Here is a 25,565-nt window from a genome sequence, read left to right on the forward strand (position 1 = left end):
CAATCAAGATCGTACTATGGTTGTCTGTCTGAGGTCTCGAGCCAGGACATCAGACTACGTAGGGTGAGTAGCTCATTCGAGGAGAGAGAGGAATCTGTAGGAGTATCATCAGTGGTAGAATGATGGGCAGCAGCACCAGTGGGATGACCCTGCCCACAACCGCGAGAAAGTGGAGGACGCCTATGTAACTTCCAGCATTTGTCTTTGTTATGGCGTTCTTTCCCATAAAAACCACATTTCACAGGACCTCTCTCAGGAACAAAGTTATCAGCAATACCACAACTAACAGCCCTGGGAAGAATTCCCACTAGGAGGACCAGTGTAAAGGGACGAACGCTCCATGGGTACAGGATGATGCATAGCAGTACGGCGGCTGTCCTCAGATTGCACCATAGCATAGGCTTGCTCAAGAGTAGGAAAAGGATCTCGATTAAGGACATGAGCCCTAATTTTGTCAAACTCCATATTTAGACCAACAAGAAAGTCATAAACAAGAAACTTGTCTTCCAACTTTCTGAAAGCAACAATATCTGTATTGGAAGTAGCAGAAAAACTCCCATGCCACATACCTTTCATAGCATAGTAATACTGGGACAAAGAAAATAACTCTTTCTGTTGCATGGTTGGATCTTCTTCCTGAGTTCATTGCATTTTGCTTCATTACCAACTTGGGAATAAGTTTCCTTCACGACCTTCCAGATTTTGCAACAGTGTCAAGGAGAAGATATCCCCGCGCAATGGTAGGATCCATAGAGTTGATGATATACGACATAACTAGGCAGTTGTCAGTATCCCATTTAATTTGAGAAGGACCAGCATTAGTAGGCTTGACAGAATCCCTGTAAGGTAGTCAGAAAGGCCACAGGAACCACAACAAGAGTATAGGAACGGGACCACATCAGGTAGTTACTCCCATCTAATTTGATGGAACTCATAGGGAACGAAGGAAAATCGCGCTCACATTGCAGGATTACTCCTTCCTGTCTAGTAGATGCAGTCCACATGTCCGACATAGTTGTTGATCACAAAGGGAACGAGAGATCCTACCACATAGAAATATCTCCAAACATAGACAATGGAGATTTAACACATAATAGGTAACATAGTTGTCAAGGTGTCGCCTTGGGCGCCTTGATTTTGGACCCTCTCCAATGCCTTGGGCCACCTAGACGCCGTGACAACTATAATAGTTAAAGAACCCCTTGGTGGGAAAGAACTCACCACTAAGGGAAAAAGGAGGGCAACACGGAAGTAGTGGTAGCTAGCGGCGACGGTAGAAGAGTGTGGTGATGGAAGTGGTAAGACCGAGAGAAAGAGAAGTGCGCGAGGGACTGTAACCAACGGCTTGCGCTAGCGATAAAACTGAGAGAGAGAGTGGAGGCTCTGGGTGTGGCGAAAAAACCAAGAGAGAGTGGAGGCGGTAGAGGTGTTGAGTATTGGCGGCAGTGACTTCTATGGTTTCATGAACAATGCCATCAGAGTTCAGATCCCAAGGTTGATCCTCACTCTGATACCATGAAGGATTTGGGGAATTAAACTTATGTCAATGAGACACAAACCCTCTTTATTTAGAATAAGGCTTATGAAGTACAAGTTACAATTATACCCTTAGGGCAACACCAACTAAACCATAATGGACAAATATACCCTTGTACCCATATTACAACAAAAATAGTTATATGTTATATTACACATGGCAAGGTACTGAAAATAAATAACATAAACCTACATACCTCTTTTGGAAGTCTGGAAATGTAGGAAATATCTTGATCATAAAACCATGGCAAAAGATTTCTTTTTGGCCTTATTCTGTCGGCAAAGTGAAGCGTGTTGGAAACATTGTTGTCACGGCGTCTAGGCGACCCAAGGCATTGGATAGGGTCCAAAATCAAGGCGACACCAACAAGGCGTCAAAGGTGCCCAAGTCGACCAAGGCGCTTGGACCTCTTGACAACTATGGCTGGAAATCAGGCATGGATTCATACATTTCAGGAGTTATCTCATTTACTATGGTGATCGAGGGAATCTGTTGACAATGACCATGTGTCTAACGGGATTCCCCAAAAAGATTCCTTTTGGGACCAGGGTTAGTAACTAGAGTGTATATTTTCATTTGAGCAGTACCATGGCATATGTAAGCATAGCATTATTTTGAAAACTCTAAATTGACATTATAATGGCATAAATAAGGGACTTGAAAAAAATTCCTATTTATGGCAATTCTAGCATTATAACGGCATATATAGGGGATTTTGGAAAACTACTGGAAAGGATATCCATACTATGGCATTTAAAGTAATTAAATAAAGGAGGGTTAGGAAACTTACCTGTTTGGCCTAAAGGGCCTAACTTAGCTGGTTGGATGGAGTTACGGTGTTTCTACGACGATTCTTGCAAAATTCTGACTCCGAGGGCATTTTGGGGGATTTTTAGGGGAAATTCCCGAGAACCCTCTCTCTCTTACTTTTCTTTCTCTTTCTTCTTTTTCTTTCTTTCCTTTTTTGCCTTCCCTTATTCTTTTCTTCCTATGGCCTTCTATTTATAGGTGTAGAGGGGGAGGAAATTTAGCCGACAAATAGAGGATTCACTGGTTAAAAAGAGGGTATTTCACCGGCGAAAGCCCGATTTCGCCGGTGAATGACTCTTTCACTAGTGAATTTGGCAACTCGCCGACGAAGAGGGGGGGTTTTTCTCCGGCGAAATGCCTGATTTGCCAACGAATTCTGACTCTGTCAAAATTCGCCTTTTTAATGCGATCTTGTGTTTTTTGGCGGGAAAACTTCAGGGAGTGATATCTTCCAATCCAGTCGTTGGAATTTGATGATCCAGGTACCATCGGAAAGATTTTCGCACGTACTATCCAATGACACTAATATCAGAGGTATACTGGATATGAGATTGGAAATTTCCCGGAAGTGGACCTGTAATGTGATTGCTTGGTAAAGGTAATCTTTGGCCGTACCCTTCTTGATGGGTACGCCCACGTTTTGTTTGCAAGGATTGGTCGAGAGTGGCAAAATTCAGTGTCTACAAAACCCTTACTCAAAATCAACCAACGAAACCTTCTAGGTTTCGACCGAAATTCACAGTTTCGCGAAATATTCCAGTTTCGAGCCTGGTTTCGCCAAAACCTGAAACTATGCTTTAAATATGTGGTTTGTTTCTTCTTGGGTATGCACTTAGCTGATTACACAATCTTTTCTATGACAGGCTGTTGGTGATGCTTTCAATGAAGGTTTGTATGAAGTCCAAGCTCGATTGAGGGGCATTCCTTTACTTGAATCAAGACCTAAATACCATATGCGGAGAATGACAGCAAAGGAAGCTTGCAGGAATCAAAAGGTCAGTCTCATAGGAATGCTTTCAAATTGCTTCTTCTTCTTCTTTCATCTCCTTTCTATTCCAGTTTTCCACTTACAGCTAGTTTCACTTCTACCTCCTTAGGTTGTGTACTTCCGTCGTGTTGTCAAAGTCGCTGATTTAGTTTCCGTTTTGCGGAGCAGCAAGCATAATGGCTTTCCTGTGAGTTACACTTGTTCTTTATATTTCTATAAAGACACACACATACACCAATGATACATGCACCTGTCAACCTATATAAATTTTATTCTTCTGAATTCTGATAACTTGCTTATGTTTCATGTCACATTGAGATCTAGGTGGTAGATCACCCAGGGAATGGAGAGACACTTGTTATTGGTCTCATACTTCGTAGGTAGAACTTGCTTAACTCTGTTTATTTGATGGATTTGTCATTTGTTTATCAAGTAGATGTGCACAAATTTGTTTTTTTTGTTCACAAATTTTGAATAATACTGAACATGGGTAATTGGTTCTTGATGCAGTCATTTGTTCGTACTTCTGCAGTCTAAAGTTGATTTCCAGCATAGCCCTTTGCCATGTAATATAAGAGGTGGATCCCTACCAAACAGGTATGCGGTGGTTCATATTAATCTTAGTCCTGCCTTGGTCAATTTCCAGAGTTTAATGAATTGGCTGAACTCCACAGATACAACTACAGCGAGTTTGTGAAACGTGTCTCCAGTAAAGGAATGTCCGTAGATAAGATTCATCTAAGTCCTGATGACTTGGAAATGTACATAGATCTTGCCCCTTTTCTAAACCCCTCTCCATACATTGTCCCTGAAGATATGTCTTTGACAAAGGTGATCATCTCCCTTCCATTTAGCAATAATATGCTCTTTATTTGATTGCTATTGCAAGTATGATCACAGATGTTTCTATTCTTACCTGTTATTGGTGGTACAGGTGTACAATCTTTTCCGCCAACTGGGATTGAGACACATATTTGTTATTCCTCGTCCCTCTCGTGTTATTGGCCTGATTACTAGGAAAGATTTGTTAATTGAGGTACTTAATCTGAATGTGCTTTTTCTCTGTTCTTACACAATGGTAGTGCATGATGGATTGAAAGTTTACTGGCGGTTTGCAGGAAAACGAGGATCCAGGCACTGTGGAGCTCCAATCAACTAGTGTAAGGTCTTGATGCAGCTATTCTAATGTTATGTCTCTTCAATATCTTTGGTACTCATGCTCTATTGGAAGTTACTTTAAATAATCATGTACTCTTACATTGTGTTTGCATCTGCTCTAAAATATCAAGTTTTTTAAATGAAGAATCATCCCAACAAAGAGATATGTACAGTTGGCATGTAAAACAATGTTATTTAGTCTTTTGCACCCTGGATTCTTTATGCCTGTGAACTGAGAAGATTGTGATACTGTTCTTTGTCCCCGGGTATGCTGAGTACCAGGAACCTTGCAACCTTTTTGTTTGACTTCGTTTTGAGAACAAGCACAAACCTATGTTGCAATGTGTTAAAAGATGAGAGAAAGAGTTTGGAACTGAAATGCTTGGTTAGTCTATTAGACCATCCAAGCTTCTATTATAATAGAAGCCTCAAAGAGGAAAATTACACTGGTACCCCTACTATGACTAAAAGGAAAAAAGTACATAGTAAAGTACCAATATACCCCCGCAATATACACCATACAATTTAACACTCCCCCTCAAGTTGGAGCATAGATATCTATCATGCCCAACTTGGATACAAAAGGATGAAATAGTTTTTCACTCACTCCCTTAGTGAACACATCAGCGAGCTGATCTTCAAGTTAAAACTTAAAGGTACATCGAATCTGGTTAGAGAAGAAGTTTACAGCAAGAAGAAGAGGGAGAGAAGAGGGAGGAAGAGGGAGAAGAGAAGAGAATGGGAGAAATCAATTATGTGTGTTGAGTGATTCTCAACACACATATTAGCTTCATTAATTAAGTCTTCCAAATTACACAAGCCTCCCTAGGGAGGTAAAGAGAAATAAGACAAGAAAGTAAAAATACAACTTAGTCATGTCTTATAACTAGACAGTGACAGAACTACCCCTATACAAGATATTCTAATAACTCTAACACTCCCCCTCAAGCTGGAGAATAAATGTCATACATTCCCAGCTTGCACAATAGAGTACTAAATAGACTAGGAGAGAGACCCTTGGTGAAGATATCTGCTACTTGATCACCTGTCTTCACAAAGGGAGTACAAATGCACCCAGAGTCCAGCTTCTCTTTGATGAAGTGACGATCAACCTCAATATGCTTGGTTCGATCATGTTGAACCGGATTATGGGCAATGCTTATGGCAGCTTTGTTGTCACAATAAAGTCTCATTGGCCCTTCAGTTTCAAAGCTCAAGTCTTGAAGAAGTCTTTTCAGCCATATGAGCTCACATACTCCATGGGCCATGGCCCTAAACTCGGCCTCAGCACTGGATCGAGCAACAACTGGTTGTTTCTTGCTCCTCCAGGTAACTAGATTACCACCCACAAAGGTACAATACCCAGAAGTAGATCTCCTGTCAGAGACTGAACCAGCCCAATCAGCATCTGTGTAGCCTTCAATCTGCAAATGGTCATGCCTGGCAAATAGAAGACCTTTTCCTGGACAGGATTTCAAGTATCTAATGATGCGATACACTGCATCCAGATGTCCACTCCGGGGAGCATGCATGAACTGACTCACCACTCCAACTGCATAAGAGATGTCTGGTCGAGTAAAGGAGAGATAGATTAGTTTCCCAACTAACCTTTGGTACTTGCTTGCGTCTATAAGAGAAGAACCACATTCATCACCAAATTTATGATTCGGATCAATGGGGGAAGTAGCTGGTTTACACCCCATCATCCTTGTCTCTTTCAGAAGATCCAAGACAAATTTCCTTTGGCAAATGTTGATCCCTTTCCTTGATCTAGATACCTCAATACCCAAGAAGTATTTCAAGAGTCCAAGGTCTTTGATCTCAAACTGTTTAGCCAAATAAGACTTCAATCTATTTATCTCAGCAACATCATTCCCAGTCACCACAATGTCATCAGCATAGACAATGAGGGCTGTAACTATACCAATACCTCTCTTGATAAACAAGGTGTGGTGAGCTTGACTCTGGTAATACCCATTCTTCAGGATGGCTTGTCGAAATCTCTCAAACCAGGCCTTAGGAGACTGCTTTAGGCCATAGAGAGCTTTCTTCAACAAACACACTTTCCCTTCAGCTGAGGGACACTTAAAACCAGGTGGAGGCTGCATGTATACTACTTCTGCTAAATCTCCATGAAGAAATGCATTATTTACATCTAATTGGTACATTGGCCAATCTTTATTGGTTGCTACTGAAAGAAGAACCCTGATGGAGTTATGCTTGGCTACAGGGGCAAAATTCTCCTGGTATTCAATGCCATACACCTGACTATACCCTTTTGCAACCAGCCAGCTTTGTACCTTTCCACTGTACCATCGGATCTATACTTAATTGTATAAACCCATCTGCATCCAACTGGAGTTCTCCCCCTGGGAAGATCAACAAGTGTCCAAGTATTGTCCTTCTCTAGAGCCACCATTTCCTCAGTCATTGCTTGCATCCATTTTGGATTGGATAAGGCCTCTGTGACATTTTTGGGAATGGAAGAAGACTCAAGAGCAGTGGAAAAAGCAACACCTGTAGGAGAGATGGAGTCATAGGAAACAAACTGGGCTATGGGGTTAGTACAGGTTCTCTTCCCCTTTCTCATAGCAATGGGAAGATCTAGTTCAGAAGGAGAGGAATTACCTAAGTGAGGATGAGACTGAGGATGTGGATCCAAAGAGGGATTTTGGCAGGGTTGCTTATACCATGGTTGCTTCCCTTTTCCATTCAACAAGGATTCACCTCTTGTGAATACACCATCTTCTTTGAATCTCATACCCTTGTATTCTGTTTCCCTGCTAGCATCAATATCAATAACATCCACTTCTTTGTACTTTCCAATATCAAATAGGAATGGGGAAGTGGAGGTAGGCAAGGGAGATAGGAAGGGAATGACATCCGCATTCTGGTCACTGCTAGTACTCTCCCCCTGAACAGAATGGCAAGGGGAAGAAGAAAAAAAAGGAATAGACTCAAAGAAGGTGACATTTTTGGAGAGAAATCGCCTTCGGGAAGGAGGATGGTAGCACTCATACCCTTTGGTGGAATCAGAGTAGCCCAAGAAGATGCACTTGAGAGCTTTGGGATCAAGTTTGGTGCGGGCTGATTTGTTGACATGGACATAACAAACACAACCAAAGACTCGTGGAGACAAGGGAAAGACTGAGGATTGAGGAGAAAGAAGAGCCACAGGGGATTTGGAGCCAAGGAGTGGAGTTGGCATCCGATTAATAAGAAAGGCAGCGGTAAGAAGTGCATCAAACCAGAAGGTCTTAGGCACGTGCATACCAAAGAGAAGACCCCTGGTGATTTCCAACAAATGGCGGTTTTTGCGTTCAGCCACCCCATTTTGCTGTGGGGTGTCAGCACAAGCCAGTTGATGGATGATGCCATTATCAGAAAAGAACTGTTGGAGCCCCCCATACATGTACTCACCCCCCTTATCAGATCTAACAATTTTGATGTGAGTACCAAACTGAGTATTGATAAGTTGATAAAAATCCTTAAAAGCATCACAAACATCACTTTTTTGTTTCAACAAAACAGTCCAAGTAGACCGAGAATAGTCGTCCACAAAGGAAACAAAATAACAAAATCCAGATAAAGAAGTAGTAGGAGAAGGCCCCCAAACATTAGTATGAACAAGGGAAAAAGGTGCAGTAGATCTATTACCACGATAAGGATAAGATGCGCGACAATGTTTAGCAAAAATACAAGATTCACACTGAAAAACACAAGATGCAGGAAAAGAAGTAAACAAGTGGGGTAACTGTCTCCTCATAACAACAAAAGAGGGATGACCCAAACGCTGATGCCAAAGCATAACAGACTCCAAAGTACTACGGTCATTCCTACCACAAACATAAGCTGCAGTAATAGATTGAGCAGGTAACCGTGGCTCAAGAAGATAGAGTCCTCCTTTCTCAGTCCCACTTCCAATAACCCTCTTTGTCTCCAAATCCTGAAAAACACAATAAGAAGGAAAGAAAGTAACACAACAATGTAAGGATTTGGTTAGATGACTCACTGATAATAGGTTAGTAGCAAAGTCGGGAACATGAAGGACAGACTCAAGGGAAATAGAAGGAGTAACCCGCACATTACCCTTACCAGAGACAGAGGAAAGGGAACCATCAGCAACCCTTACCTTGTCCCGGCCAGAGCAAATGGAATAGGAATTATAGTACTGGGACATACCAGTCATGTGATCAGAGGCTCCAGAGTCAATAATCCAGGTGGGTACAGTAGGGGTAGCAGATGAGGCCTGCAGAGCTGAGGCAGAAGTAGTAGACCCTCCAGAGGTAGAACCAGTAGCTGACCCTCCAAGGTGAGACATCAACCGACGTAGGGCTGCAATATCATCCTGTGAGAGGGAATCAGGAGTCGGCTGTGGTCCAGGTGGCTCGAACTCAGATGTCACAGAGTGAGCCTTAGCTCCCCCTCGCTTGCCTCCACGGGCACTAGATGAACCACCACGCATACCAGGGGTCTGCCCATGAAGATCCTAGCACCGGTCCTTGGTATGTCCAAGCTTGCGACAATGGTCACATTTGTATCTCTCACGGTGATCGCCACGAGATGGCCCTTGGCCTTTCCCCCCACTCTTCCAGTCTCTGTGGGAACTAGAAACAAGAGCAGACCTCTCTGTTGATGGTACAATATCCATAGTGGTCCTCCGGGTTTCCTCACTTTGCAAATAACTGCACACATCATCCAAAGATGGAAAGGGAGATCTCCCTAAGATTTGCAGGCGAAGAGGCTCATATTCAGGGTTGAGACCACCAAGCAAAATAAGGATCCTTTCCTTTTCTTGGCTCCTGTAGACCTTTGCCTGATCATCAGAATTAGACAACTGGAGATTGTTATAGTGATCATATTCCTCCCACAAGCTAATAACAGAGTTGTAGTACTCAGATATACTCCTATCCCCCTATTTCATATGAATGATCTTTTAAAGAATTTGATACACTTTTGTTGAATCTCCAACTCTATCAAAAACTCTGGATACACTGTCCCAAATATCTTTTGCAATCTCCTTACTCATAAATCTCCGACCTATCTCAGGTTTCATGGAGAATATCAGCCAAGTCATCACAGTGGAGTTCTCAGTCTCCCACTTGAGATGGCCTAGATTGGTTGTAGCAGGAGCTGTGATAGACCCAGCAATGTACCCCAACTTTCCCCTACTGCGTAGGGACAACTTCACAGAACGGGACCAATCCAAATAGTTGGTATTGTCCAACTTCACAACCGAGATCTGGGTGTTGGGGTTATCAAAGGAAGCCATGGTTGAGAAACCACCACTTGGGCTGCTGGCTGTAATTGGTCCACTGACCTCAGAATCTTGTCCAGACACAATGGACATAATATGCAAACACTTCAACAATCAAGATAAGTTGTTTGCGCAAGTGGGGAATATACTCAACCCAACCAAGGAGGCAAACCAATACACAAATGGTACTCAATCAACCAAACCACTAGGCTAAGACCAAGCCTAAGAAACAAGAAGCATAGAAAGAGCAAAAAAATTGCATAACTCAAACCAAATTCTTCTAGCAGCCAAGAACCTTTAGTTCATAACACCCAATAAGTGCATCAAGATGCAAAGCATTCCATTCTCAATCACATTCAGTCATCCAATACAGCAAGCCTCAAAGAAGGCAAAAAACAGAGCAGCCGATACCTGTATAGCAGCAAGGAAAAAATCAGTAGCAGTCCTCTGATCCTCCACCTTCAAGAGCAGGCTCTTGGGGCTTCAAAAATGCACTCCCATACGACATAAATGGGACAAGTTCCAAGGCCAGCCAAGCTGCCAATGGTAGGATCGAATCTGAGACAGTCCAAGGCTGGCGGAAAAACAGGGTCTGTTTCCAAGATTTCAAAACATCTGGAAGCTAAGTAGCATTCCCTTTCAACAAACAAGAGATTTGGGGTCTGAAACAACACCCCTAGACGATGCAACTCCAATAGGTCTCATGCCAAGATATGGAGAAGAGAAGGAGAACCAAGAAGAAACTTCACAGGCTGGCGGTAACTTGGCAGTCTTCTTCCATAGCTTCAAATCACCCTCAGCAGCTCCTAAACTCTCTCCAACTTAGAGAATACCACTCCCAAGACTGTAAGGAGTATAGTATCTCACATATACAGCCTCTAATGGAACCCCCTTTACATTTATAGGGTTCCAAAGAGAGGAGAAGATGATCATTGAGCTCAGCCAACTCTCCAACCAGAGATGTTGGCTTTGATACCAAGTTAAAACTCAAAGGTAGATCGAATCTGGTTAGAGAAGAAGTTTACAGCAAGAAGAAGAGGCAGAGAAGAGGGAGGAAGAAGAAGAAGAGAAGAGAATGGGAGAAATCGATTATGTGTGTTGAGTAATTCTCAACACACATATTAGCTTCATTAATTAAGTCTTCCAAATTACACAAGCCTCCCTAGGGAGGTAAAGGGAAATAAGACAAGAAAGTAAAAATACAACTTAGTCATGTCTTGTAACTAGACAGTGACAAAACTACCCCTATACAAGATATTCTAATAACTCTAACACAAATATGCCCCAGGATTTTAAGAAGATTCTCCTTTGACCAGTCAATTAGGATTGGTGCACTTTAGTTTCTACTTTATGACTGCATCCTTTTAGTAGTTACTATATTTATTAGTTTCTAATTTTGTTATTTGCATGTGGCTGAATTATAAAACCAAGTAGTTAAACTTAGTTACTTTCTATTTTAGTTAGGATTTAGTAGTTTCTATTTTAGATTAGTTATTATTTTTAGAAAGTTTCTATTTCATTGTAAGCTTGCCTAAGCTATTAATAGGCATGATATCTTAACAAAAAGGCAGAGTTTTAGTAAAAGATTATCCTGGCCACATTAGCCATCGATTATGGGATCCTGCTCCTATGTGCAACGGCTGAGATCGCTGTGGGTGAGAGATCCAGGGTGAGAAGCCCATTTCCCTATCCCCCTCTCTTCTTCTATCCTCTCTTTCCCTTTTCTCCCTACCCTGATCAATCCCTGATTGCTGCTGTGTTATTGTGACTGTTCCAACCATTGAGAAGACCATCTGAGTGCTACTGTTGTTCTGCAGATCGCTGCTGTTCTTCATTCGGGTGAGGTTACTGTGCTCCTGCAACCCAGTTCTGCTGCTGCAATTCCAAGTGAACATATCTCTGCAACAAAGGCTCATCTTCAATTGAGTTTTGGAGGACAAGATTATACCACCTAAGGCTTGACTCGATTCCAACCCCAGCCCCTGCTGTTGGCTGGATTGCTCTGCAGATTGTTACCTTCTAAATCTGAACCAAGCCTTCTAACTTTGGAACCCCTCTGCAACTCACAATTCTGCCATCAGAATTGCTTGGAATTTTCAGCAAAGGTTCATCCCTATTGGACCTCTACTCGATCCAAGTTCTGGTCCAAGCCAGTGGCTGGTTTGACTTCTACAGTTAAACTTCCCTAAACCTTCTAATTTCTGGCCTAGTTCTATTCTGAATTTTGTGGGTTTTTGGGACTGGTTTCTGTCTTACATTATTGAGCTGATATAGAATCTGGCCAAAGAAAGAGACACAAGAAGGCCCATCAGACCAGGCTCCTTTATGGGCCCTTTTATAGCCCAAAGATGGACCAGGCCAGGCCCCTTCTTGGGCTAGAAGACCCAAGTTGAAGACTAAAACACTGTTCACGTGAACAGTGTCAACGTCAAATATGCCCCAGGATTTTGAGAAGATTCTCCTTTGACCAGTCAATTAGGATTGGTGCACTTTAGTTTCTACTTTATGACTGCATCCTTTTAGTAGTTACTATATTTATTAGTTTCTAATTTTGTTATTTCCATGTTTCTGAATTATAAAGCCAAGTAGTTAAGCTTAGTTACTTTCTATTTTAGTTAGGATTTTGTAGTTTCTATTTTGCAAAGTTTCTATTTTAGATTAGTTCTTATTTTTAAAAAGTTTTTATTTCATTGTATGTTTGCCTAAGCTATTAAGGGCTTGCATGATAACACTTCTGTTTCTGAGCCATGTTTCTATTCCAAAAATGACTTTTTGTATTTCTGTTATTGGGACAAATTTCTGGGCAAAAAAATGCATTTGCTAATGCATAATAATTTCTATTTCAGGGCCAGAAAAGAAACAGAAACGTGTTTGTTATGAACAATCATTTCTTTTTCTAGAACTTCTATAAAATTTCCTAAATGCCATTGAATTACCAACAATTTGTTGGAGGTGGAGGTGGTGGCGGTGGTGGTGGTGTAGGTGGAGGTGGTGGCGGCGGTGGTGGTAGAGGTGGTGGTGGCGGAGGTGGAGGTGGAGGTGGAGGCGGAGGTGGTGGTGGTGGTGGAGGTGGTGGCAACGACAGTGGTGGAGGTAGTGATGGTGGCGGTGATGGTGGTGGAGGTGGCAGTGGTGGCAGCGGAGGTGGCAGTGGTGGCAGCGGAGGTGGCAGTAGTTGTGGAGGAGGTGGTGGCGACGGCGGTGGCGGTGGCGGTGGCGGAAGTGGTGGTGGTGGTTGTGGTGGTGGTAGTGGTGGTGGTGGTGGTTGAAGTTGCATTGGAGGTGGTGTTTTATTTTGAACAAGAAATTACTGCTTTACCCATCAAATTAACCATGTGCTCATTAAAGAGTAACTCCCCCTTATTATTTTCCTTTTATTTCTGGGACTGAGAAGCTTCAAATTGGAGCTTCTTTTTTTCTATTTCTTAGCAATTTTTTTGTCTCGGTTCATTCCCAGGAGCAAAAAAATGAACCGGTGTTAACAAACGGATTTCTCTTATTTTTTTGTTCCCAGGAACACAAAAACAAAGAAGTAGAGAAACAGAAGTGTTATCATGCAGGCCCTAATAGGCATGATATCTTAATGAAAAGGCAGAGTTTTAGTAAAAGATTATCCTGGCCACATTAGCCATCGATTATGAGAGCCTGCTCCTATGTGCAATAGCTGAGATAGTTGTGGGTGAGAGACCCAGGGTGAGAATCTCATTCCCCTATCCCCCTTCTCTTCTTCTATCCTCTCTTTCCCTTTTCTCCCTACCCTGATCGATCCCTGGTTGCTGCTGTGTTATTGTGACTGTTCCAACCATTGAGAAGACCATCCGAGTGCTACTGTTGTTCTCCAGATCTGTTGCTGCTGCTGTTCTTCATTCGAGTGAGGTTACTGTGCTCCTGCAACCCAGTTCTGCTGCTGCAATTCCAAGTGAACATATCTCTGCAACAAAGGCTCATCTTCAATTGAGTTTTGGATGACAAGATTATACCACCTAAGGCTTGACTCGAATCCAACCCCAGCCCCTGCTGTTGGATGGATTGCTCTGCAGGCTGTTACCTTCTAAATCTGAACCAAGCCTTCTAATTTTTGAACCCTTCTGCAACTCACAATTCTGCCATCAGAATTGCTTGGAATTTTCAGCAAAAGTTCATCCCTATTGGACCTCTACTCGATCCAAGTTCTGGTCCAAGCCAGTGGCTGGTTTGACTTCTACAGTTAAGCTTCCCTAAACCTTCTAATTTCTGGCCTAATTCTATTCGGAATTTTGTGGGTTTTTGGGACTGGTTTCAGTCTTACATTATTTAGCTGATGTAGAATCTGGCCAAATAAAGAGACACAAGCAGGCCCATCGGACCAGGGTCCTTTATGGGCCCCTTTATAGCCCAAAGATGGACCAGGCCAGGCCCCTTCCTGGGCTAGAAGACCCAAGTTGAAGACTAAAACACTGTTCACGTGAATAGTGTCAAAGCCAAATATGCCCCAGGATTTTGAGAAGATTCTCCTTTGACCAGTCAATTAGGATTGGTGCACTTTAGTTTCTACTTTATGACTGCATCCTTTTAGTAGTTACTATATTTATTAGTTTATAATTTTGTTATTTGCATGTGAATGAATTATAAAGCCAAGTAGTTAAGCTTAGTTACTTTCTATTTTAGTTACGATTTAGTAGTTTCTATTTTAGATTAGTCCTTATTTTTAGAAAGTTTCTATATCATTGTAAGCTTGCCTAAGCTATTAATTGGCATGATATCTTAATGACAAAGCAGAGTTTTAGTAAAAGATTATCCTGGCCACATTAGCCATCGATTATGGGAGCCTGCTCCTATGTGCAACAGCTGAGATAGCTGTGGGTGAGAGACCCAGGGTGAGAATCCCATTCCCCTATCACCCTTCTCTTCTTCTATCCTCTCTTTCCCTTTTCTCCCTATCCTGATCGATCTCTGGTTGCTGCTGTGTTATTGTAACTGTTCCAACCATTGAGAAGACCATCCGAGTGCTACTGTTGTTCTCCAGATCTGCTGCTGCTGCTGTTCTTCATTCGAGTGAGGTTACTGTGCTCCTGCAACCCAGTTCTGCTGCTGCAATTCCAAGTGAACATATCTCTGCAACAAAGGCTCATCTTCAATTGAGTTTTGGAGGACAAGATTATAAGATTATACCACCTAAGGCTTGACTCGAATCCAACCCCAGCTCCTGCTGTTGGACCTTCTAAATCTGAACCAAGCCTTCTAATTTTGGAACCCCTCTGCAACTCACAATTCTGTCATTAGAATTGTTTGGAATTTTCAGCAAAGGTTCATCCCTATTGGACCTCTACTCGATCCAAGTTCTGGTCCAAGCCAGTAGCTGGTTTGACTTCTACAGTTAAGCTTCCCTAAACCTTCTAATTTCTGGCGTAGTTCTATTCTGAATTTTGTGGGTTTTTGGGACTGGTTTCAGTCTTACATTAGAACCATTTAGCCACAAGTATTGCCTTATATCTGTCTATGCTATCATCAACTTTCTGTTTTGACCATAAACACCCACTTGCACCCAACTGGTTTCTTTTCTAGAGGAAGAACTATAATTTCCCATGTGTTATTTTTCTTTAAAGCCTTTATTTCTTCTACCATGGCTGCTTTCCACTTTGCATCTGCAAGAGCCTCTTGCCAATTGTGTGGAATGCAAACAGAGGAAAGAGAAGAAACAAAGGTACGATAGGAAGTTGATAATGCATCATAAGAGACAACATGAGATATGGGGTGTTGAGTGCAAGACCTAGTTCCCTTACGGTGAGCAATAGGTAAATCAAGATCAAGAGAAGGCTGAGGAGAAGAGGTATTACCAGTGGAGCTCAGATCTGGCTCAGGGGACTCCAACTGAACAGGTTCAAGTGCTGTTGTGGTGGTGATCTCAACTTGCTTTTTCTTTGACTGCTTTCTATAAAAGACTTTGAGGTTTGGAACATCAATCAACCTTCTAACCTGAGAAGTAGGCTCCCCCTGTGTTGAAATATCAATGACCACAACATTGTCACCGTGGTGAAGGAATAGAAATAGGGAGAAAAGGTTCCTGGACAGCCACATCTTCACTATTACACTCCCCTGAAGAGGTGGCGAGGAATAGTAGGGAACTGACTCATGAAAGACAACATCCATACTCACCACAGTACGGCGAGCAGGAGGAAAGTAACACTTATAACCCTTCTGTGTGGGAGAGTACCCAAGGAATATACACCGTAAACCACAAGGTTTGAATTTGCCAAGGCAATGTGTGTCACAGACATAACACACACAACCAAAAGTGCGGGGAGGGACAACAAAAGAGGAAGACCCCTCCAAAACCTCAATAGGAGATCGAGCACTCAAAAAACGAGTAGGCATGCGGTTTATCAAATAAGCAGCAGTGAGGACAACATCACTCCAGTACTGTGAAGGAACATGACGAGCAAACATGAGTACACGAGCGACTTCCAAAAGATGGTTGTTGTTTCTTTCGGCCACCCCATTTTGGGCAGGAATGTCAACACAGTTGGTTTGGTGAATGATTCTATGATCAACTAGATATTTCTGAGACTGGCCCTCAGTGTATTCAATACCATTATCACTACTAAGAATTTTAATGGTAGCTTGATACTGGGTCTAAACCATTTTATGCAATAGTTGGAAACAACAGAACACTTCACTCTTATGTTGCATCATATAAAACCAAGTAATACGAGAATGGCAATCTATGAAAGTAACAAATCAACGGTGACCAGAAATGGAAATACGACAAGAAGGACCCCACACATCAGAATGAACCAAATGAAAAACAGCACTGCTTCTTTGATTAACTGGAGAAGTAGAATGAGTTTGTTTGGCCATAACACATGCCTCAGAATAAAATTCAGTTTGATTACATTCTTTAGCAAGTTTAGGAAATAAAAGAGACAAGATCCCTAGAGGGGGATGGCCCAAGCAGCAATGCCATTGATACAAAGTAGCAGAAGAAGCTGAAAGAAGCTGAGAAGGCAAGGCTGTTGATGTAGAAGCACCCTCAAGCAAGTAGAGACCACCATGCACCTTACCCAATCCAATCGTCCTCCCATGCTCCAAATCCTGGAAAATACAATGATCAAGGAAAAAGGTTACTTTACAATTCAAATCTCGAGTCAATCTACTACTGGAGAGAAGATTAGTAGTAAAATTAGGAATATGCAGTACAAAAGACAGTGTAAGAGAATGAGAGCAGCTTATGGAACCCTTCACAGATACAGGGAGACAGATCCATCCGCTACTTAAACTTTGTCTTTTCCAGATGAAGGGGTATACTTGTGAAATAAGTTGGAAGAACCTGTCATGTGGTCAGTGACACCGGAGTTAATGATCCACGGAGTGGAAACAACCGATGCACAATGACTACTGAAAGGAATACCTGACTGAGCAAAATGGGAACCAGAAGAGGCCGGTGCAGAGGTAGTGGAGGATGTAGCGGAAGCAGAGGAGGCCCTCAGCATGCGACGGAAGGCTTGTAGCTCCTTCAGAGAGAGACCCCAAGTCGGTAGGGGGTGTAGTGGCAAGTGGCAACTATCTCTGTGTGATGAGCCTTGGTCTTGGGTTTACCCTTGGTTGCACATTTGGCTTCAAAGTCAGTAGGCTTCCCATGGAGCTTCTAGCAAGTAGCGTTTATATGGAATGGCTTGTTGCAATGCTCACATCGAACAACCTCTTTCGAAGAGGCACCCAAATGAGAGGAACTATCAGTAGCGGGATTAGGGCTGGCCCCAACCTGGAGAGTTGAACAATCAATAGTAGGAGTGTGTAGCATGGTACCTCGGCGACTCTCCTCTGTATGGACCAATGCATAGGACTGCTCCAAGGAGGGAAAAGGAGATCTGCTCAAAACTTGAACTTGAATCTGATCATACTCGACATTGAGACCAGCAAGGAAATCATACACTCGAATCTTGTCTACATGCTTGCAATATGAAGCAATGTCTACAGCATTGGTAGGCTGGTAGTCAGAATAATGATCAAGTTTCTGCCATAAGCTTCGAAGGATAGCCCAGTACTGAGAGACAGATTGTTCCTTTTAGGTGGTGTCATGGACCTTCTTACGGAGCTCATACACTTGGGCATCATTCCCAACCTGACCATATGTCTCCTTTGCACCAGCCCAGATCTGGGCAGCAGTATCAAGCAACAAGTACCCACTAAAGAGATCAGATTGCATAGAGTTGAGCAAGAAGGACATCACCATGGAGTCATTGGCAACCCATCTTTCCTGAGTAGGACCTTCCACAGTTGGTTTCACAGTAGTGCCAGTGATGTGTCCAGTGAGGCCTCAACCTACAATAGTCAAGTAGGTAGATCTGGACCACATCAAATAGTTGGTACTATCAAGCTTAATTGCAGCTGCAAAAGGACGATAATCACTCCAAGGTTGTCCATCAGAACCAGAGGTAGCGGAGGTAAGGTCTGAACCAGTCATGATGACCCACAAAAATCTGCAGAATCAGCAACAACATAGAAAAGATTTCTGAAAAATAATCACAGCAGTAACTCCTAAAATATCCGGTAGAAAGAGCTCAAATCTGGATCGAGTACTTCTATTGCTGAGGTGAAACACTCCTCCAAAAACAAACTGTTGTTGATGAGAGATGAGAGATCGATCTGCCCAGGGTTTTATGAGAAAAACCTAAAACATGGAAATAAGGTTCACACCAAAAACTGGGCAGAAAGGGCTGAAACTGTGATCGAGTTCCCCTTTTATGATGCTGAAGGACTCCTCAAAATATTGGCTTGATCTGAGAAGGGAAAAGCTAAAATCAAGGAAGGGGGGGGGGTTTGAGCAAAACCCTAAAATCTGAAATCGAAAGTTGAACTTCACTCTTGCAAGCAATGACGGATGCTTCCATAGGTGCAGGACTTGATCTTCAAAAAGAGGAGTATGATCTTCAATGTTGATGTAGACTCAACTCCAAGATAGGAAGAATAAAAAAAAATCGTAAAAAGGTGGGAAGGCTCTCCAATCGATTCTTACAGAAAGTGGAATGATGTTTATCTCATCGAAGTGGGTGTACGGCAGCAACTAGATTCATAAGAATCTCCTCATTAGTGCTGCCCTGTCATGGTTTAGAAGGACAAAAGGAAGAAGAGAAGGTGGAAGAAGAACTGTGATGAAGGGTTTGCGATAGAATGGAGGAAGAAGGGCTGGAAAAAAAACTAGATCAGATTTACAGCTCTGATACCATGTTAGAAGATGAGAGAAAGAGTTTGGAACTGAAATGCTTGGTTAGTCTATTAGACCGTCCAAGCTTCTATTTAAAATAGAAGCCTCAAAGAGGAAAATTACACTGGTACCCACTATGACTAACAGGAAAAAATACATGATAAAGTACCCATATACCCCCACAGTATACACCATACAATTTAACACATTGTATTAACTTTAGCTTACTTAACTGGTCTCATTTTGTAGTTTATAAGTTGCATGGATTGCTTGGTGAAAGCTTCACAAATTCTCAGTTGGTCTCTTTATTTATAGAAGAGGACAATTTCATTTCTCTGCCACTGAATTACTGAAATCCGTATGCTGCTACCCATCCTATCGCTAGATTGGACCAAACTAATTGTCTCGATGCCTAGATGTGTAATTATTGTGTTATGTGCTAGCATGGGTCCCACCTGGGGGCTAAATAAAGGATAGTGTTCGGTCATGTTGGTTGATGTTCAGTTATCTTCTTTATTAGATAAGAGTCCATCGTGATTGTAGGTAGTTATCATGTTAGTTTTTAATGTGTGATAGATGTTGTGTTAATGGGCCTAGTCTTTAGGAGATTTGGTTGCCAAGTAGACTGGGCTGGTTATAAATATCATGTAATGAGTTGTTTTAAAGGAGGAGAAGAATTTTAAACCCAAATCGTGTCTTTGCACGTGTACGAGGAGAGACCCTTCCCTCGAAGTGGGTCAAGAGGTTAATCTTCCCTCTAAGAAGATTGAATTTTGTTGCGAACTAATTCAGGTTCGTATCGTATTGCCTTGTCAGTTCTTACGAAAAAATATATCAAATGACACCCCTGCTCAAAATATGAATAAAACAGCACCTGCTTGCAATCCAATGGAAGAGTCCCTTCTATGAGACTGTTGCTACAATTTTCCAATCGTTTGAGGTGGGTTTTTTCATTTGTTGGGTAGGGAGATTGTACAGGCATGATGCTGCTCGTATTGCCACAGATGGCGAAGTTTGTCATGGAAGATTACTTTTCCATGACTTCTTTAGTCTTTTCTAATTGTTAGATTATTTGATGAATTGCTATTCTAGATTTCACAAAATTCTTGTTTCAGCATTTTTAAGGCTCATTTTATTTGCAGGAAATATGAAGTTACAATTTCGATGAAGAGAAAGTAAGTATTCCAATATAGAGAAAAGATCTCCAATAAAAGAATAATGGGATGAAGAAAGTAAGTATTCCAATATAGAGAAAAGGGCTCCAATAAAATAACAATGGGATGATGGGAAGGTACAAGCTCTCAAAAGTGTAAGCTCTACAAGCTTTTCCAGCGCTCTAAGTCATGGACAATATTGTCTTGACTTGGGGAGAAGTAGCAAAGCTTATGACTCTACTTACTGTAAGAGAAAAATAGTTAAGCTTAATCCGTTCAGGGGATCTCCTTGGAACATAAATGAAAATGTACTAGACTAACTTGTGATTAATTAATAATTTATGAATTTTGACACCCTGTGCAAACTTAGATCTTTTGTTTATTATCGTGAATCTTGTGATTTCTCAAATCTGGGAATGTTAATGTTGTCCGTTAAAACCTCATGGCCCCTAATTTTTTGGACAAATAGTTAATTGAGAGCCTAAAGGTTAGAAAACTCTGGGAAAGTATTTCATATGGATATCTTAGGTATAATGGCTCTCTGGTGGAGCATTATCCTAGATTATCTATTTTCCTATCTTTATTTCACTTCTTTTTGACAATAATTGCTGATCACTAGCCTTTTTTGATTGTACTGTTAAGTGGTTGAGGTGATTACCAGGGATGAGGAATGTTTACCCTTACATGGGAGGGTCGGCCCACCTTGTCTAATCTTCCTAATGTGTTATATGGCTGATTTTTAAAGTTCCTGTTGTTTTCTGAAAAGAGAAAAAGTGGTTCCTATTAAAGTGAACCACCTGATTTTAGCCTTTTCTGGAAGCCTGGTGAGGAAAGGAAAAGCATATTTTCATGGGAGATTGTTCTGTTAATCCAAAGGAGTTGGTGGTCAAGGCTTCAAAGATATACTTTCATAGAATGTGGCAAGCAATTTGGAGGTTTCCTAGGGACTGCTACATCATGGGATAGGATAACTGGATCCAATAAATGGAATGAATGGGAGTGGTTGGTATTCAGGCCAATGCTTCTGGGGTCAATTGAGCTTGCCCTCTTTCTCTTCATCTTCTCAATCTCTGTCAATATGTGCAACATTATTTGAATGGAGCTCAATCTGATTCTGGTGAAATAATCTCTCTCTCTCTCTCTCAACAGGCATGCACACAAACTGAGCCTAGTAGCTGGACATGTGTCATATGTCTAGCTGTTCATATATAAGCAATTACAATCAACAAAATAGATAAGCCATCCGTCTGGATCTGTTAGACATCCTCATTTCCACTTTTTACTGACTGGTAAGAGAGAAAAAGAAAGACCCAATTGCTCAGGAAATTTGCATTTGAGGAAGTCATTGCAATCATGGATCTTTTAAGACTAAACCTGATTTTAGAGTTTGTTCACTCTTTGGTGGGATGTTCCCTATGAATCTTATTTCCTGTCCCTCCGTACTCTTGACCATCAATTTCACCTATGCTTATTAAGATTCATGCTTGTTCTAAATATAAGGCTTTTTTGTGGGAGGTTAGTCTTAAGAAGTTTGATACTTATGTTGCAGACAATGAAAAACTATACTTTCTCTTGCATGTTTGCCAATTATGTTATGGAGAACTAGTCAATCACCTCTTCATCCATTGTTTTGTGAAGTATGTCTGGAGTCATTTTCCTTGTGCATATTGCATTCTCCAGATCGGTCTTAGGGGTATCATTGAACATTTTTTGGCTTGGTTTGCCAGCTCCTTTTGGCACTAGCTGTTATAGAGATTCATTCATGCTGAGGACATTCTGAGCTTTTTATCTGATTGTCATAACGGAATGTACCTCTGGCTTTGATTCCCAATTTTACGCAATGTTGCAAAAGCAGGGGTAAGGCTGGGTACATTATGACCCTCCCCAGACCTGCAGTGGTGGGACCTCGTGCACTGGGAACGCCTTTTTTTTTTAATTCAATGATAATGATGGCATCTTGGGAGGAATTATTTAGGACTCCATTCTTCGCACTTGAAGTCAAGTCATCATTTCTCTTTCTGCTTCAGCCATCTGATGGCTTCCTCTCTGGCAAGGAGCACCTGGAGGGTTTCCCATGTTGTCAGGCAGGCTGGGTCCTTCCTCTTCCTTGAACTAATTCAGTGAAGGCCTAGGTTTTCCCATTCTCTTAATGATGAATTAGCCAAAAGTGGTGACAGGGACTCTTATGTAAGTTGTGGCTTTTCCTTTAGTGAAGCAAGATTAGTATTGCCTTTGTAATTCCATAACTTTGTTGTTGTGATTGTTATGTTTTTTTTTTTCCATTCAATTGTTTTGCCATCTTGGCCTCCTTGCTTTCTTTTCTCAATGAAGTCCATAATGAACAAATTCTTCTTTTAAGTTCATTATTTTAGATGCAGTCATCACTTGCTATGAATGGGCAAAATAAATCAAGGATATCTATGGCAATAAATGTAGAGAAGTTAAAAGAGTTATATTTTGAGTCATTGTTCCATAAAACCATCATCCCATGTTGACTTTTTATTAAGAAAAGTATTTTGACTAATATTGCGTTTGGCATGTACCACAACATGACTACATGAGATGGGCTTCAAGACTTTGAGGCATGATGCATGCCTGTTATGTGATTTTAACAAGTAGTAGTTATGACTTTTGTGAGCAATTTAGTAGTTCTTCCGTGCATTTTTCATTTGAATTCTGAGACATACATCATGTTCCATCATCATTTACCATGAGTAGTTTTGTGGGACATCATCTTTTTAGCAGTGGAAACAACTGCATTTGAAAGAATCTGTTGTTATGAAAATTATATGTTTCTCCCTGAGAAGTCCATTGATGTATGGTCTGCTTGCTGATTGTTTTTATTTTTCTGTGGCAGACCATGTTGGCGTGATAGAAGAGTTCTTGGGAGGGATTCAGATGTAGAGCATCCACTTCTTAATGGTCTTTTGGTCCAACATTGAAGATTAGACACACCAATATGTTCAGGAAACATGGTTATTTCTTCAAGTTCCACTAGTTCTACTGTGTGGTTCCTTCCCCATTTTGCATGCCGGGGAACTAATTGCATAAAATCATGTATTTCATCCAATTAAGAAACAGGAGGTCTAGGGCAACATAGAGTCTAGGGATAGTAGAGAGTTGAATGAAAAGGGAAATCATTGTATAAGGTTCCACTCCCCCCCCCCCCCCAAGCAGTTTTTTTTGTTGTGTGTGTGTAGGGTGGGGGGGAGAGAGAAGGGGTTGTTTGGTGAAATGCATGCATAACCATAGTTGTCTACTAACTTTCATTATACTCATACTAGTGAATCGAAGATTGAAGTGAATTCTTCTCATGGAGGAGTTTTTGCCAATCAAAATTGGAAGAGAGAAAGAGCGGGACCAAAGGAGCTTCAGTTTGCATAATTGTTGGGGCTTGGAAGATGAAATTTTGTAACCTTCATTGTAAAATTTATGTATTATTTTTAAACTTACTAACATCAAAAGAGACAATGAGTTCCAGACGCATTGGTTGCGATCGGATGATGAGTGGAAGTCATTCTAAGATTATTTTTGGTAAGTTGTTTTTCACAATAATTGTCTCACAAAAATGGTGGTTAACATTGTTGAGGAATATCACTCAAACTGTTCTTGGTTTTCGAAGTACAATCAAACATTATATATGAAAAGTCTGTACCTTCTTTTTTTTGTACACAAAATAAATAAAGGAATTGTAGCTTCTAGTCTTGGGGAGTTTATTTCCTCGTGCACCATAGAATGTGACCCATGGGCCAATGTTATGTATGTAATGGACAGGTTATTAATGTTGTAGTTAGTGTATTACATGGCTAAATAGTTATATGTAGTGGAGAGAAGTGTTATAGTTAGAGTTAAATTATGGATAGCTACTATTGTAATTTGATTTTTATAAATAGCAACATAACGAGTTAAGAAAGGATTTTTGAAATCCTAAATTATCTCTTAAGATTTATCATGAGAAGAGAATTGGCTGCCTCCCAATTTGCGCTAGTACTTTCGATCGCTTCTCCGTAATTTCTCTTCTTTTTGTTATTTTATTTCTAGATTATCTTGCATGTAACAGCCAATAAATCAAATAGCCTCAGCGTGTTTGACAACTCTGGCTACCTAGGATTAGGATCATAGTTGTTAAGGTGTTGCTTAGGCAGACTGGTGCGCTCTTTGCTAGAAGGGTGCCTTGATTGCCCATGCGCCTTGTTGGTGTTGCTTTGACGTTCAAGTTCTTTGTAACGATCAGGATCGTCTAGATGTTGTGACAACTATGATTAGAAAACAATTTGAGTCGCATTAACCTGCTCTGTAGTGCAGATATTTATGCACCATTTTTTCAATGGTGTATCATGCATAGTTGTCATGGCATTGCTATGGCGTCATATCGCTGGAGAAGTGGGCATATCGACCACCGATATGGATGTAAGAATATCAACCGATATGGCCTACATGTCATTGCCATGGCACCGCCATGGACGCCATACCACGACATATGGTCATATTGGGCGATATGGTTGTTTCAAATTATAAAACTTAATTTTTTAACCATTTTTTATTTTAATGTTTGTTCCTTAACATAAAAAGAATTTAAAAAAATGAATTCTGAGACATACATCATGTTCCATCATCATTTACCATGAGTAGTTTTGTGGGAAATCATCTTTTTAGCAGTGGAAACAACTGCATTTTAAAGATTCTGTTGTTATAAACATTATATGTTTCTCCCTGAGAAGTCCATTGATGTATGGTCTGCTTGCTGATTATTTTTATTTTTCTGTGGTAGACCACGTTGGGGTGATAGAAGAGTGCTTGGGAGGGATTCAGATGTAGAGCATCCACTTCTTAATGGTCTTTTGGTCCAACATTGAAGATTAGACACACCAATGTGTTCAGGAAACATGGTTATTTCTTCAAGTTCCACTAGTTATACTGTGTGGTTCCTTCCCCATTTTGCATGCCGGGGAACTAATTGCATAAAATCATGTATTTCATCCAATTAAAAAACAGGAGGTCTAGGGCAACATAGATTCTAGGGACAACAGAGAGTTGAATGAAAAGAGAAATCATTGTATAAGGTTCCACTCCCCCCCCCCCAAACAGTGTTTTATTGCTCTGTGTGGGGGGGGGGGAGAGAAGGGGTTGTTTGGTGAAATGCATACATAACCATAGTTGTCTACTAGCTTTCATTATACTCATACTAGTGAATCGAAGATTGAAGTGAATTCTTCTCATGGAGGAGTTTTTGCCAATCAAAATTGGAAGAGAGAAAGAGCGGGACCAAAGGAGCTTCAGTTTGCATAATTGTTGGGGCTTGGAAGATGAAATTTTGTAACATTCATTGTAAAATTTTTGTATTATTTTTAAACTTACTAACATCAAAAGAGACAATGAGCTCCAGACGCATTGGTTGTGATCGGATGATGAGTGGAAGTCATTCTAAGATTATCTTTGATAAGTTGTTTTTCACAATAATTGTCTCACAAAAATGG

The 25,565-nt window shown here is 41.2% G+C and overlaps 1 protein-coding gene across 12 annotated transcripts in view; it reads left to right on the forward strand.

Annotated features, from left to right (window-relative positions):
* Positions 1–25,148, forward strand: part of LOC122671883 (chloride channel protein CLC-d-like) — a 72,275-nt gene extending 47,127 nt beyond the window's left edge. Inside the window, exons 16-25 of one of the 12 annotated variants that reach the window (XR_006334412.1) lie at positions 3,211–3,342; positions 3,445–3,522; positions 3,660–3,715; positions 3,846–3,932; positions 4,010–4,166; positions 4,270–4,371; positions 4,454–4,500; positions 20,077–20,129; positions 20,188–20,243; positions 24,860–25,009. Coding sequence is in view for 7 of the 12 variants with exons in the window: in XM_043869358.1 (XP_043725293.1) it covers positions 3,211–3,342; positions 3,445–3,522; positions 3,660–3,715; positions 3,846–3,932; positions 4,010–4,166; positions 4,270–4,371; positions 4,454–4,500; positions 24,860–24,944 (744 nt within the window). In the remaining 5 variants the exon portion in view is untranslated. Of the gene's footprint in view, positions 1–3,210; positions 3,343–3,444; positions 3,523–3,659; positions 3,716–3,845; positions 3,933–4,009; positions 4,167–4,269; positions 4,372–4,453; positions 4,566–20,076; positions 20,130–20,187; positions 20,244–22,945; positions 23,096–24,859 lie in introns of those variants that run through there. The other 11 variants (XR_006334410.1, XR_006334416.1, XR_006334414.1 and 8 more) reach the window with 11 other exon arrangements.
* Positions 25,149–25,565: the final 417 nt, after the last annotated feature.

Source organism: Telopea speciosissima, chromosome 1 (genome assembly GCF_018873765.1).
Source record: "Telopea speciosissima isolate NSW1024214 ecotype Mountain lineage chromosome 1, Tspe_v1, whole genome shotgun sequence".
NCBI lineage: Eukaryota > Viridiplantae > Streptophyta > Magnoliopsida > Proteales > Proteaceae > Telopea > Telopea speciosissima.